Source organism: Tachypleus tridentatus, chromosome 8 (assembly GCF_004210375.1).
Source record: "Tachypleus tridentatus isolate NWPU-2018 chromosome 8, ASM421037v1, whole genome shotgun sequence".
Taxonomy (NCBI): domain Eukaryota; kingdom Metazoa; phylum Arthropoda; class Merostomata; order Xiphosura; family Limulidae; genus Tachypleus; species Tachypleus tridentatus.
Window position 1 is genome coordinate 117004532 of NC_134832.1, and position 13875 is coordinate 117018406.

A 13875-nucleotide genomic window follows, 5' to 3' on the forward strand; every position below is an offset into this window, starting at 1 on the left:
ATAGATGGATGAGATTCTAGGTTTGCTTTCAGTTTTCTTCAAGGCTGCTAGTGCTAGCAGAAACTCCATGTTTATATGAATATATTTTTCATTTCATTACAGAGATTTGAGCATCACATATAACACTTCCCTGTGTTTATCTACATTTCTTTATACATTTTATTATTCAGATGACAATGCTGTTTTTCGTGGTGACAGAGATCCAATTACTGGAAAATTGTTCTGGAACCAAATTATGCTGTGTTCCTGTTCTGATACCTACCAGTGCAGCAGATACCCTAGCTACTATCCTAGTTATCACTATCCATCATCTTCTTACAACAGTGTGCCTAGCCAAGTGTCATTAAGTGAGGCTTATTTTAACCAAGGAGAGTATGAAACATTTAATCTTGCTGCAGAAAACATGGGCACAAGTTTTTTTGAACCTTAGATAAAATGAATAAGTACTCTGTGATATTTCTTTCTGTCAAAAACTTTAGGATGAGAAAAACATTAACACTAGTTACAAGTAGGCATAAAACTATTTTGTAAAACAGGTTTGTGCCACAGTTAGTCACCTTTAAAGTATACTGCACTTTCTAGCAACCACTAAATTCTACTTTGTTCAGTATAGTAAATGAAATCTATATATATAAAGCTTTAAGGAGCACTGCAGTCAGTTTATTAAATGATATATCAACAGACTTAATTTGCCCTTCAAACTTATATCATTTCCTGAAAAGACACAAAATATATATTATAGTAGAGGAACAACTGACTTCCCATGTCAGTAAATATTAAAAGCTGTAACTCACACCAGAGTTTGCTAATTTCTCCCTAAGTTATTTTCATATCACTTGCTTTTTCTATTTGTTATATTAATAAAAAAACATTTTTTTATTTTTTTGTTCATTTTGAATGTAATTGAACAATGTTTAGAATATATATACAATTTTCAAGATAACTCTTGAAAACAAAATATCTATATTAGACTAGGTAAGGATTAAATTAGCTTAATAAGCAACTATGCTTGATATGTTTTTAAGTGACTAAGTCTTTCTACTCATAGTGTTGCATTTAAATTACAAGAACAATATAATGAGTGTGAATAATAATCCTATTTATATTTTTCTGCATTTGACTGATAAACATTGATAAGCAGATGTTGTTAGTAGATTAGATTATATTTTTTATGAGCTGATGATGTAACATTTACAAAGTAACATTGTGATATAAGTATTTAAAATTTTATTAAATATTACACTCAAGCACAAACCAGTGTGGATATCATTCTCAGTAAACTGTTTACATTTATTTATTCTCTCAAGGAAAAAATGAAGAAATGCTCATGTACAAGAAGAAACACCTTATGCTTTTATTACTTATGAGAAATATAATTATTTGGTATTGTCAATAAAAAAGTGCATTTTTCTAAAATAAAAAGAATTTTTAAATCTTTTTCAACTGAATGTTTTAATTTTTTATTAAACAAGTCAGTAAACATAACAGAACCAAAATAAATATAAGAAACTTCACTATTTAAGACACAAACAATAGCTGTTGAGTTTGGTGTAATGTCTTGTGATCCACTGAGTAACTGTTATATAACTTTTGTTTTTATTGTAATCAAAATACCTAAATTACTTATTCTGTCAAGTGTCCTGTGCTTGTCATTTTAAGGAAGAGTTATTTTGTTCAACAGACTTTAACCAGGAAACAAATAACTGAAATGTTTCATAACTTTGAGCTTTCTAATATATGTTTTTGATTATATATATATATTATAAGTTTAGCTTTATGTACGACTTATATATTTGTAGAATGATACTTCTTTTATATACTGTAATTAATTCTATTATTTTTATTCCATTCCATCTCTGGATAATGTGTTAACAATGTGTCATTAAAATTACAAAGCATACTTCTGAGTCATTATTCAACTACAAATAATTTACAGAATTCGTATCTTCCTTTTTTGGGTAAAAAAAAAAGTGGAACATCAACAATAATTAATTTCAGACAAAACGTATTTTTAAACAAGGATAGTAAATAAAAATGGAACATTAGAAAGTCACTTTCTCTCCACAACTGTGAATTTCAGAAGCTCTTATACTTTATATATTAACCTTGTTAAAACTTACGTTTATGGATTTTTTTTCATGCAAACGTCTTGTAAGATAGCAATGTAGAAACCTGAAGAATAATTAAAAATTGTAAAAATGGTGAACACTTCAAAAGATTGATTTTTTCAGGCATTACTTTAATAGCGTCTGCACATTTTTTATACATCTTTGAATTGTTTTTACCTTTACGTGCTAACATTTAGAAGAAAAGTGTACAAGAAAAACTGAATTATTTATTTGAAATAGAATAGTATAACAATTAGTGAAGTTGGATGAATGTATGATGCAAAAATACTGTTTCCAATATTGTATTAGATCCGAGAGGCACATGAAATTGTTTCAATGCAATATTTTTAATATTGAATAAATGGTGATTTCTGATATTGATATTTTCTTATTTTCATCCAAAGATAACTTATATATAATTAATATTTTTAATCATTGTCTGGATGGTTGATTGTCCTTCAGCACAATGGGAGGGAAAATGCAAGTGCAACTCAAATGGGATATAATTTTCCAAAAGGTTTGTTTTCTCACTTTCTTAAGAATGTTCTATAGTTGTTTCAATGTTGTAATTTCAACACCATTTCAATTTTTAAATCAAACTATAATTCACTGTCATATCAACATTGACTGTAATGTTTATTCAACTGTTGGGTACATGGACCTGTTTTGGAAGTTCTTGGCCCATATAGAATTATCAGGTTCATAAGCATATTCAATGTATTTTTCATTTTTTGCTCAGATGTTTGAGATGTAACTTAACACTCATGTATGTGTGTGCATACAAGTCCTGTGACCTAAGTAACAACTCATTTACAAAACCAATTTTATTATCTTTATTCTAAAATAGTAAAATGTAATACTTTATAGTAAATACAACAAAGTATACAATAATTAGAACACAAAATAAAACAATGCATAAATGCTATATTTTTAAACAGTATAATTTTACACATATACTTTTATTAAAAGTATTAAATTAAAGTGAATTCTATCTTTTCACAATTTTGACATCCCAAAACATTAATGATATCATACTTTAAGATAGCGAATGCCACACATTCCATGTGAATTGTAAAACGATCAACCAAACAAAGTGAAAACTAATATCTATAAACTTTAGTATAGTAACAGAATTAATCATAATAATCCAAGATTTAAAAACAAACTATAGGTATATTTTAAAATAATATATAAAATATCATATTACAATATCAGTAAAACATTTTGTAAATAATTAAATAATAAATATCTTGAAAAATTGTATTTTATGTTATAAATGAACAGAGAAAAATCTTTGCTATAAATTGAGGAGTACATATATCAATTCTAAACCCAGCCCATACCTTACTATGTGGCTGACTGTTGTTTATTACCCTAACTCAATACTGCACTTACACATCACTGTATAGCTGACCACTGTTTATATTTTGACTATATAACAATTTAACATCATTTCATGTTTTTATTTAACAACCATCTTCCATATTATCTACTCTGACTACAATAATGTGGTATGTGGGTATGTAATATGTTTCCTACCTTGTGTGTGATACAGAAATTTTCTTTTTAACATTTGATTATTTAGTTCCTCACACAACAGCTACATGTGGTCCTGAAGGTTTTTAGCTATTCATTATAATTCTCAACTTTAACGTTCTGGAACATGCATATGCGGGTATCTAATTTCCTTCTAACATTTATATCAGTGCATCTAAATACTACACTACGTATCTTGAAACTATATCTACCATAAACTTGTGTATATTCTTCTCTAAGAAAAAAAGAAATTGAAAGGTTTGACTTTTTAACTGAATGGAAAAAAAACATCAAAATAAATTGTATAGCAATAACCATGTAAAAACATATAAATTTTTTTAAAAAATATTACAAGCTTACTACTGTTCATTGCAAAATCTACATTACAAAAATTAAAACCAGAATTAAATATATAAACTAAACACTGAACAGAGCAATTACTGTAAAAATATTATAAATAAACCAATTTTGGAAGCTATTGAGTTTATGGTTCAGTATTTTATATTATTCAATGAAGAACAATACTTCTTTGTTTGTTTGTTGTTAAGTACAAAGCTATACAATAATCTATCTGTACTGTGCCAATCTGGATTTAAGCACTATATGCTTTCAGAATTACTGCTAAGCATATGGCAGATAGAAATAGTTATATGTATGTCTGTCAAGAGGTTCATGGCTTTGTTAAAATATCTATATTTATTCTGTTATTGATATATTATTAATACTGGGTACGGCTTGCACTATGATAAATCAAATATCCTGGTGTATTATTACAGGTATTTTTTTTCTGAGTACATTTTACAAGCGAATAACCTTTGTTATTTAAGGCTTTTTTTAACACAAAAACATATTTTAACTGGATGCTACTAACATCTTAGCCAGTCCATGATATCTTTTATCAATTACAAAAATAGGTACATGAGTCAAAACAGTATGAGTATGTTTATCTATCTTATACGACACAGTGAAACTTTCATGCATTACTTTATTCTTCGTTATTTCTTTTAACAATTTCTCTAGTTGGTCAATAATCCCTGAGCCAGCTGATCATGTGATTTGATGTTGTTATATTGTCAGGTTATAATGTAACATAAAAGGCCTACTACAACTGATATTTTACTTTCTTTATACATTATATGCTATAGTCTAGTCAAATCCATAGTAATAGAACAAGAAAAAAGGAGCCCTAAAACATTTAGTTGCTTTCCTCTTATCAGAAAATAGCAAAGTCTATTCATAAGTTAAATATACCACATCTTAATTAATGAAAATCTGATCACGCTTAATCGGCACAAGAGCCAAAATACAACAGGTTGATGCTAGAAAATCCATAATAACATTACTTTTAGGGAGGGGGGTGTTAAAAGTCAGAACAAAGACATTGCCTCTCCTGGTTTAGCCTAATAGCTTAAAAATTAATAATACAAGTATAGAACCAAATAAATGTACTTTCAACACTTAAAAACTGGTTACTAAACTACAAATCTTATACACAAATTCTTTAATTATTTTTTACACAATATTTCTACACATGTTACACATATGCATTCCTGATAATGAATTAGTGATACTTTCTTAGCCTGCTATTTTTTCATTATATAGGGCATATGATGAAACAGAAGACAAATTTAGAATATTTTCTTTTATTTGAGTACTTAAGAAAAATATCTAGTAATCCTCTTTTGTACTAGAATAACTTATAATTATGACAACAGTAATAACTATCATACATAGTTTTTTAACACAACAGTATGTAACAAACACATTTAAAAAATGTTATTAGCCTTACCACCACTAAGATGAGTGAATATTATATTAGATATAACAAACTACCTAATGGTATTATGGGCACATATCTGTTTTACAAGATGGCAAAAACATATTAAAACAAATTGACAACTTGTCATCACAAAACTTACCATTATTTCTCAAAGAAAACTAAAGAAGGAACTTCCTTTAATTTAAAACTTAACTTTGTGGGAAAAAAAATATAATTCATAATGACATTTAATAAGCAACACATTTCTGTGTAATACCACTAAACTACTGAGAACTTATTCCTACTTTGGTGTGATTTAAGTCAAATAGACTTCATATCTGTGAAATAACATTTTCCATTATGAGAAAACTTATATCAATGGAAGAAAGTCACCCACTGGAGGAAGATGGTTGTCTGAGAGAGTTGTCAGGTCTAGAGGAAGTTATGTCCAGGATGTATGATTTTTGCTAATGCTGCAAAGATCTATAACTTTGATTTTGCTGAGACCAATGGCTCAGGAAAGAAGAACTACCATGATTAACTGAGTTTGCCCTATGAGGATTAACTTCAGTGTGAGGGAAAAATTGCCAGAGGATTGTTGTAGTGGTATGATGTCATCTGAGTCTGAGAGTACGTGGTGAAGTATACAGGACTGCCAGACTTACATCAACCAGAGTAACTCAATCCCAGTTCTAATTAATGATAAGCCACTCAAAACTAGATGCAAGAGTTTAGAGATGCTGTTGATAGACAAAGTCTATCAATCAGAGCTGTCTCACCAACAGAGAGTTGGTGAGACAACAAGTTCCAAGTGATGAAATGAGCGAGTTATGGGCTTGTTTGTTTCTTTGAATTTTGTACAAAGCTACACGAGGGCTACCTGCACTAGCCATCTCTAATTTAGCAGTGTAAGACTAGAGGGAACTCTAGTCATTCATGACCACTATTTATCATCACCCATGAATAGTGGAATTGACAGTCACATTATAACACTCTCATGGCTGAAAGGATGAGCATGTTTGGTCTGACAATGGATTCGAACCCCCAACCCTCAGATTATGAATCGAGCACCCTAACCATTTGGCCATGCCAGGCCATATGTGAGTTATGTGACAGTGGTAAGCCTTTCTAAGCTAGTAGGTTTACTGCTTGTGTGAATATGATCCACAGAAGAGCTGAAATTCATTAGCTTACTAAAATACCTCTTTGCTTTGGCAGTTTGGATCAGGAGCTTACCATTCATAAGCTGTGGCTGCTGAGGGTTCCCACCATGCTGGGAATTCAGGAAGGAGAGCTTCACAGATCCCTGTGTGTGAGGTGAGGCAGACCAATCCATTGCCATTGAAAGGTATAGCAAAGTAAGATTTGGACCAGATTTTGATGTTCTTTAGGCAGGGAACTTCCTAGAATAGTTGGGCTCCAAAATATGTTCTCCAATTCCTAGTTGTAAGTCTAAATAAACTGGCCCTAGACTCCATCAAACACTTAGCTGAGAAGCAACTACAGGATTGTAAGACAGTCATAACTGAGTTTCACTAGATGTTTGACATGGTGGAAGACAGAGTAATCCATCAAATAAATTCGAGTTTGAAAGAGGGGTGAGACTGAAAGCTACACCCCTTATTTGGATGATCTACACCAATAGCATGATAAAGTTTACCTTACTGACAATCCTGTTGAAGAGATACACAGAAAGATGATGCAGCATCACCTTTTCACTCTTACTGAGGCAGTTTTTGCCATATGACACAAAGTGGTAACTTTAAGCAGGTTTTAAGAGAGGGAGAAGCCTGTAGCAAAAGATGTAGCAACTGTATCTATCAAGTCACCCACACTGCACCAGGTTTGAACTCAGCCCAAGTACCACACATCTGAGTGTTGCTGAAATCCTGTGAATAGACAGTGCTGTCCCAGTCCTCCCATGATGTATATTTTGTAATTCAAATGTCATCCTGAAATGGAAGAGTAAAACACTTTCTTTGTTTGTGGAATGCAGGTCACTTTTGAATGAGCTGCCACTACCCTGCTGAGCATCAAGGTAGATAAATAGTGAAATAGGTTCAGGAGTGTAAGCAGCAAGCAATGAACACTGCAGCTGTAGCCCTGAAAACTAAAGAAGCCCAAGTCAGAGTTGGCCTCCTACTTAAGAGATTCCAATGAACAGTTTACATCAAAAATTGTGGTAGTCAGCCCAGTTCTTTCAAAGTTGGACGGGTCTTTTTATATGCCTGTCAGAGTAAAAGCATGAGAAAATGAATTCCTGGTTGATACAGAGATGAGAAAAACTGGTAGATCTCATAATATAACATGTTCTCTGAGCAGAACTATCACTTAGGTCTATTGACTCAGACTTTGTTTTGGTGATGGTGATAAACAAGACATGAATGGAGATAGAGATTTTACACTCCATCTATGTCTAGAAAGGTTTATAGTAGTCTTTTGAGGTACAAGATTCTCCAGGATTTACTTAATAAAAAGACTGGATGACATCAAAGTGTTACATATACATGTACTAATACTTGACAGTTGTTATTCCAGCTCCATTCAAAATAAAATGTTGTGGTGTGAGCACTGCATAATATGAGCCACCCTAAGAAAAGATGACCTAAACAGGTTAAATTCAAACAAAGAATTGTTAGTTCACCACTACAATAAATAGCCATGGATATTGTTGGTTCACTCCTAGAAACAAAAATAGCTCCCCAGTTGTAATTCGTGGTCATTGACAACTTCCTAAAGTGGTCCAAGTGCATAGTCTGTGGCTGATGCAATGGTTGAAAATCAAATAACCAAGTTCAGAACACCTGAAGATATCCAGTGAGATCAGGGAGCTAGTTTTAAGAGCCATTTGTTTTCTGAGTTGTGTGAAGTATTGGATGTGGTAAAAACATGCAATTCACTTTAAGCTCAGTATGATGGGTTAATGGAGGTGATGATACAAACTTTCAAATACATGTTTGCTAAGTCTATTAACCTAAATTGAACCAATTGGGATAGACACCTTATATCATAATGAAATATTATACAACTAAATAAAGATAAACTGGTTATTTTCAACATGTACTACTGTTTCATCAAGAATTCTGCCTGATGTAAATGTGATGTGTTGTCATCTATCTAGAGTAGGTACCACAAAGTATCCACATAAATATGTAGAGTAGCTTTGGTCTGCATTAATTGATGCTTATGAGTTTATGTATCTTCAGCTAGGAAAGGACACCATATGAAAGAGGAGGTATTGAAATAAAACAATGAAAGAAGGAGTGTGCAAAATAAGATCTGGTGAGAGTTTCATGTATACAAGCAGCACAGAAGCAGTGTGGCTCTAGTTGAACTGTTCCCCATTTTATATACCAAGGAATTGGTCCATCAATACGAGTTACAGCAATTTAAAAGGCACATGGAAGTACATAGTATATGCCAATTAGTTAATTCCATACCTGATCAATGAGCCTTTGGTAAACTGGATTGAGCAATTGTTATAAGGGGAAAGAAAATCAAACCGGATGAAGATGAAAATACAGGCTGATCACACTCTGACCCAGAGGATGAAAAGGAAAGAAATGAAAGTATTTATCTGGATTTCAGGATGAGCCAGATCTAAAATCAAGATTTACTCTGAGAGTCCACATAATTTACAATGATGACATTAAACATCCTATCCAAATTAGCAGGGTGACATTGTCCATGATGATGAGAAACCCACTTGAAGTAGAAATGTATTCTCACGAGTTAACCTGAAGATGACCTAAGAAGACTGAAACGTTGTTCTGTACCTTGCTTTAATTAAAGTGCTAATACCCATACCAGCTGTCTTGAGAATACAGGTGACATTGTGTCACCCCTATTTTTTTCTTCTCAGATTTATTATGCTTAACCTGCCTACAAGAAATTTCGTACACTTTTTTTTACATAATCTGGTTTAATATTTGTAAGAGGCCCAACATAGCCACGTGGGTTAAGGTGTTCGAATCGTATTCTGAGGGCCGCAGGTTCAAATCCCCATCACACCAAACATGCTAGCCCTTTCAGCTGTGGGGCTGTTATAATGAGACAGTCAATCCCACTATTTGTTGGTAAAAGAGAAGCCCAAGGGTTGATGGTGGGTGGTGATGACTAGCTGCTTTCCCTCTAGTCTTGCACTGCTAAATTAGGGAAGGCTAGCACAGATAGCCCGCAAATAGCTTTGTGTGAAATTCAAAAACAAACAAACAAACAGTATTTGTAAGAAGCTCAGTTTATCTTTAATAATTATATTTTGTCCTCAGTAATTAAGGAGTTCTTGTACTTGTATGTTATTTGAGTAATAATAAATTTACTAATACACACAAAAAATATTTTCCCAACTTACCATACTCAATAACCCTTATGTCTTATTATCTAAGAATATTCCTGTAGTTTTAAAACATAGATAACACAAAAATATTATCACAAACAAAAACTATAAAAACAAGTGGGTTTTGGCTTGTTCCTAAGTTATAAACTTTGCATTAAAAGAAAAATTTGTTTTCCATTATGAGAACTTTCATTATTCACCTTTTCAGAAATGATACATTACTGTTTCCCATAAAAGTTATTTATTTCACAATGATGTTGATAGACAAGAATGCTTTCTTTCCAATTATATTTAGCCACTGATTTTATCTTGGTTGAAGGGTAAACCACACAACAATTGCTATGATGTTGTCAAATCCTCGTAATACAGCTTTCTTTTACATTATTTTTAAAGTTAACATCACATGAGAAACAAAACCTTGAATAAGTATATTTTCAAAAAATGCCAGGATCTGGGTAAATATAAACCAATATTTTAGGATGGGCAAAAACATTCTAAAATTGTGAAAGGCTTTGTTCACAAATGGTACACAAAAGTCTATGTGTAAATGTTTTTTATTTGCACATTATACTAAATAAATTTTGCAAAGTTATAAAATATCATTTCTTAGATATTTTAAAGTAAAAACGTTGTTGAAATGTAGCCAGAGTTTTTTATCTTAAACTGTGTAATTGGTTATATGCAAACAGGCTAATTGATATGGCTGGAATTGAACAACAATATATCAGCTAGGATGGTCAAGCACCTGATTATTGATATATAGTGATATTCTTTGCTTTCCTAGCTATCAAGTGATGTTCACCACTTATTGTATGCACTACACTGTATGATTTTCACTTAATTACAGTAAAGCTAAAATTGCTGGTGTCAAAAGATGTAAAACCTGAAGTTGGCAGCATTTTTGGTAATATGAGACAGTTATGAAGTAATCTGAATGGGAGCTAGTCAGTCTGTCAAAAGCAATGTATGCATGTGATGAGCTGTAAAGGAGATAAATGTATAAGGCTATACATTATATATATATATGTATAATTGGAAAATATTGTGTAACTGTTGTTTTCATTGATACTCATAACAGTGTGTTTCAATTTTAACACAGAAATATTTTCCAGGGAGTGAAGTTTTATGGAAATAAAAGAGTAATAGTGTGTGTGTGTGCTTTTTTTCTTCATAGCAAATCCACATTGGGCTATCTACTGTGTCTACTGAGGGAAAATGACCCCCTGCTTTTAGCATTGTAAATTTGTAGACTTCCCACTGTTTCACCAGGAGACAAGAGTAACAGACAGACTCAACTTACATTTGAGAGAAAACACAGTTTAGCTTGTATTTTTCCAAAATGAGTGATTTTGGATATCTTAAAATGTATCAAAGAGAGTCATAAAAATTATAAGAAATATACAAAGTTCACAGGCAGTCAATTAAATATTATGATTATGAATCTGGTGTAGTCAGTTGTTGTGATATAATATTTTCAGCCATGAAGACTGAATTAATTATAAACGCAAATGTTTTTTAAGTATTTTTAAACATTAGTTAAGTAAAACAAGCAATATAGGATGATGAAAAATACAAGCTGTAGATGTACTATAGGGGGATGGAAAGTAATATTCATGTTGTGAAACTTTATAGCTAGTACTGATAAAGGTCCATAACAAAAGGCAATGAGAATTTAGTTAACCCTAACTTTCAAATGTAAAGGTTAGTACTGTATGTATGATCCTGTTCTACAGTAAGCATGCATACCAGCCATAGCAACGAGAATGGCAAGAGAAGGTAGCATTAGTCTAGTACAGACCAAATGAGGAGTGTTGAATGAGTAGCTCATAGGCACCAGGGATACATTTTCTACCAGTGTTGAATTCATGGTTGTACAAAGGGAAACTTCTCCTTCTGTACAAAAAATCCCCCAAAATATCTTAGCTATTTGGTCATTTTTCATCATTTTTCGTTTTTACAAACAAACGTTATCAACCATATGAAAATTATGGTGCATGAGTCAGGATTTACCATTATTTCATCAAACACCTGGACCCAGTAGTTATACATATGGTATAACACAAAATTCAAATGACTTCTCGTACAAAGGTGTGTTGATCTTGACAGCTAGCCAATGTGTATTGAGAAAAGTAGGGGCTTTTACCAAAGAATCCAGGATTATTTTGTATAAGATAAGCATAGACTTAAACCGTATTGACACTGTTAGAGGTGTGGATGTGTCTAGAGAAGCGTTTCCTGCTTTATATGCTTGTATGGAAACCATCTGTATTGTAGTTTGTACATTATTTAATAATGTGATTAAACTTTGGGATTTGAACTTTCTTGTGGTGAAGTATGTTACAGAAATTAATTCTACAGTTTATTACAAATAAAACTAGACCACAGGTAGCAAGCAGTGATGTTGGTTTGTTTGCTTTTGAATTTTACACAAAGTTGCATGAGGACTATTTGTGCTAGCTGTACCTAATTTAGCAGTGTAAGAGTAGAGGGAAGGCAGCTAGTCCTCACCACCCACTGCCAGCTCTTGTGCTACTCTTTTACCAATGAATAGGGGGATTGACAGTCACATTATAACTCCTCCACATTTGAAAGGGCGAACATAGTTGGTGTGACGGGGATTCAAACCTGTGACCCTCGGATAATGAGTCAAAAGCTCTATTTACCTGGCCATGCCAGGCCAGTGGTATTGGTGCTCAGTCTCTGGATGAAATTAAGCAGCAGGGTCTTGGAATTATTGATGCTGGTTCATTGACCCCACTGCTGCAATTTTCTCACCATATTCAGCAATTTTTGGTTAAATATCAGAAGAAATGGAAAGAGTTTGTTTGTTTCTTTTTAATTTTGCACAAAGCTACTCAAGGGCTATCAGTACTAGCCATCCTTACTTTAGCAGTGTAAGTCAAGAGGGAAGTCAGCTAGTCATCACCACCCACTGCCAACTCTTGGGCTACTCTTTTACCAAGGAATAATGGGATTGACCGTCACATTATAATGCCCCAATGGCTGAAAGGGCGAGCATGTTTGGTGTGACAGGGTTTCGAACTTGCAACCCTTAAATTTCGAGTTGAGTGCCTTAACCACCTGGCCATGCTGGGCCTGGTGAAAAAAAACTTGGATTACAAGAAAATAAAAAATATTGTCTTGCACTTTTGATGGTGTCACCAATTTTTCAGGAGAAATAAGTGGCATGGTAAGCAACTCTCAGAGAAAGCAGGAAGGAAAATTCCTTATGTACATTGTGGGTCTCGTCTTTTATCTTCAGCCTTAACCAAAGCTAGAAATAAAATCATGTCTGTGAAGAGGGTTCTTCATGTCACTAAATGCATGCATTAACTATTCTACAAATCATCAAAATGGGAATGCATGTTGCATGGAGTTCAGGGGCCATTGGAAGAACCTGAACTAAAAATTCCAAAATCTTTTGAAATGTGCTGGATCAGTACTTACAGATCTGTTCATGTCATTGTAATGTTTCCTCGATTATGATGCTCTTTGAGCACTTCCACAAAGATGGTACATATTTAGCATCATTAAAATGAGGTATTTTGCTGGGAATAAAAAAACCTAGTTTGTTTGTTTTTTTGTTATCCAGCAGTTTTGGATGAGGCTATAAGTGCAGTAGCTTATCTCAGCAAATTTTTGTGGAAAGGAAACTTAAACTTATCGTCAGTTCCTCGGCTTGTGGCATTTATGATAGCACATTTGAGAAATACAGGGACTCATTAAGTCCATTTAAGTAAATAAAAATATTGCTATCATTGTCGTGGATCTCAAAACAAAGACTTCTGGTATGCTGACTATTGTTGAAAACCAGCCAGAAAAATCCTTCAAAACCATTAAAATATTCATTAACTCTATGATCGAGCAAACGAAGCAACGGTTCAATAATCAAACAGTCTCCTTCCTCAACATATGTGCTTCCTTCCAAATTATCCAGTCAGTGTGCAGTTTGATAGACTGGATGCAGATGCCATGTAGACTGATATGAGCTCCTTCAAATACGTTGCAAATGAGCAAGGAAATAAAAATGTCGTGCATTGTTGAAAGCAAACACTGTTTCCAACACAAAACTAACTGAATGCATGATGGTGATACCAGTTTCAATGGCTGTAGTTGAGTGTTATTTTAATGGTATG

The 13875-nt window shown here is 32.9% G+C and overlaps 1 protein-coding gene and 1 long non-coding RNA gene across 3 annotated transcripts in view; one reads left to right on the top strand and one right to left on the bottom strand.

The window, feature by feature from the left end:
• LOC143223291 (uncharacterized) overlaps positions 1 to 1439 on the top strand; it is a 33236-nt gene extending 31797 nt beyond the window's left edge. Inside the window, exon 13 of the mRNA XM_076451086.1 lies at positions 171 to 1439. Coding sequence (XP_076307201.1) covers positions 171 to 430 — 260 coding nt within the window. The 3' untranslated portion in view covers positions 431 to 1439. The remainder of the gene's footprint in view (positions 1 to 170) is intronic.
• LOC143223293 (uncharacterized) overlaps positions 1 to 13875 on the bottom strand; it is a 162007-nt gene that overhangs the window by 34644 nt on the left and 113488 nt on the right. The gene's annotated exons all lie outside the window — the stretch shown is intronic.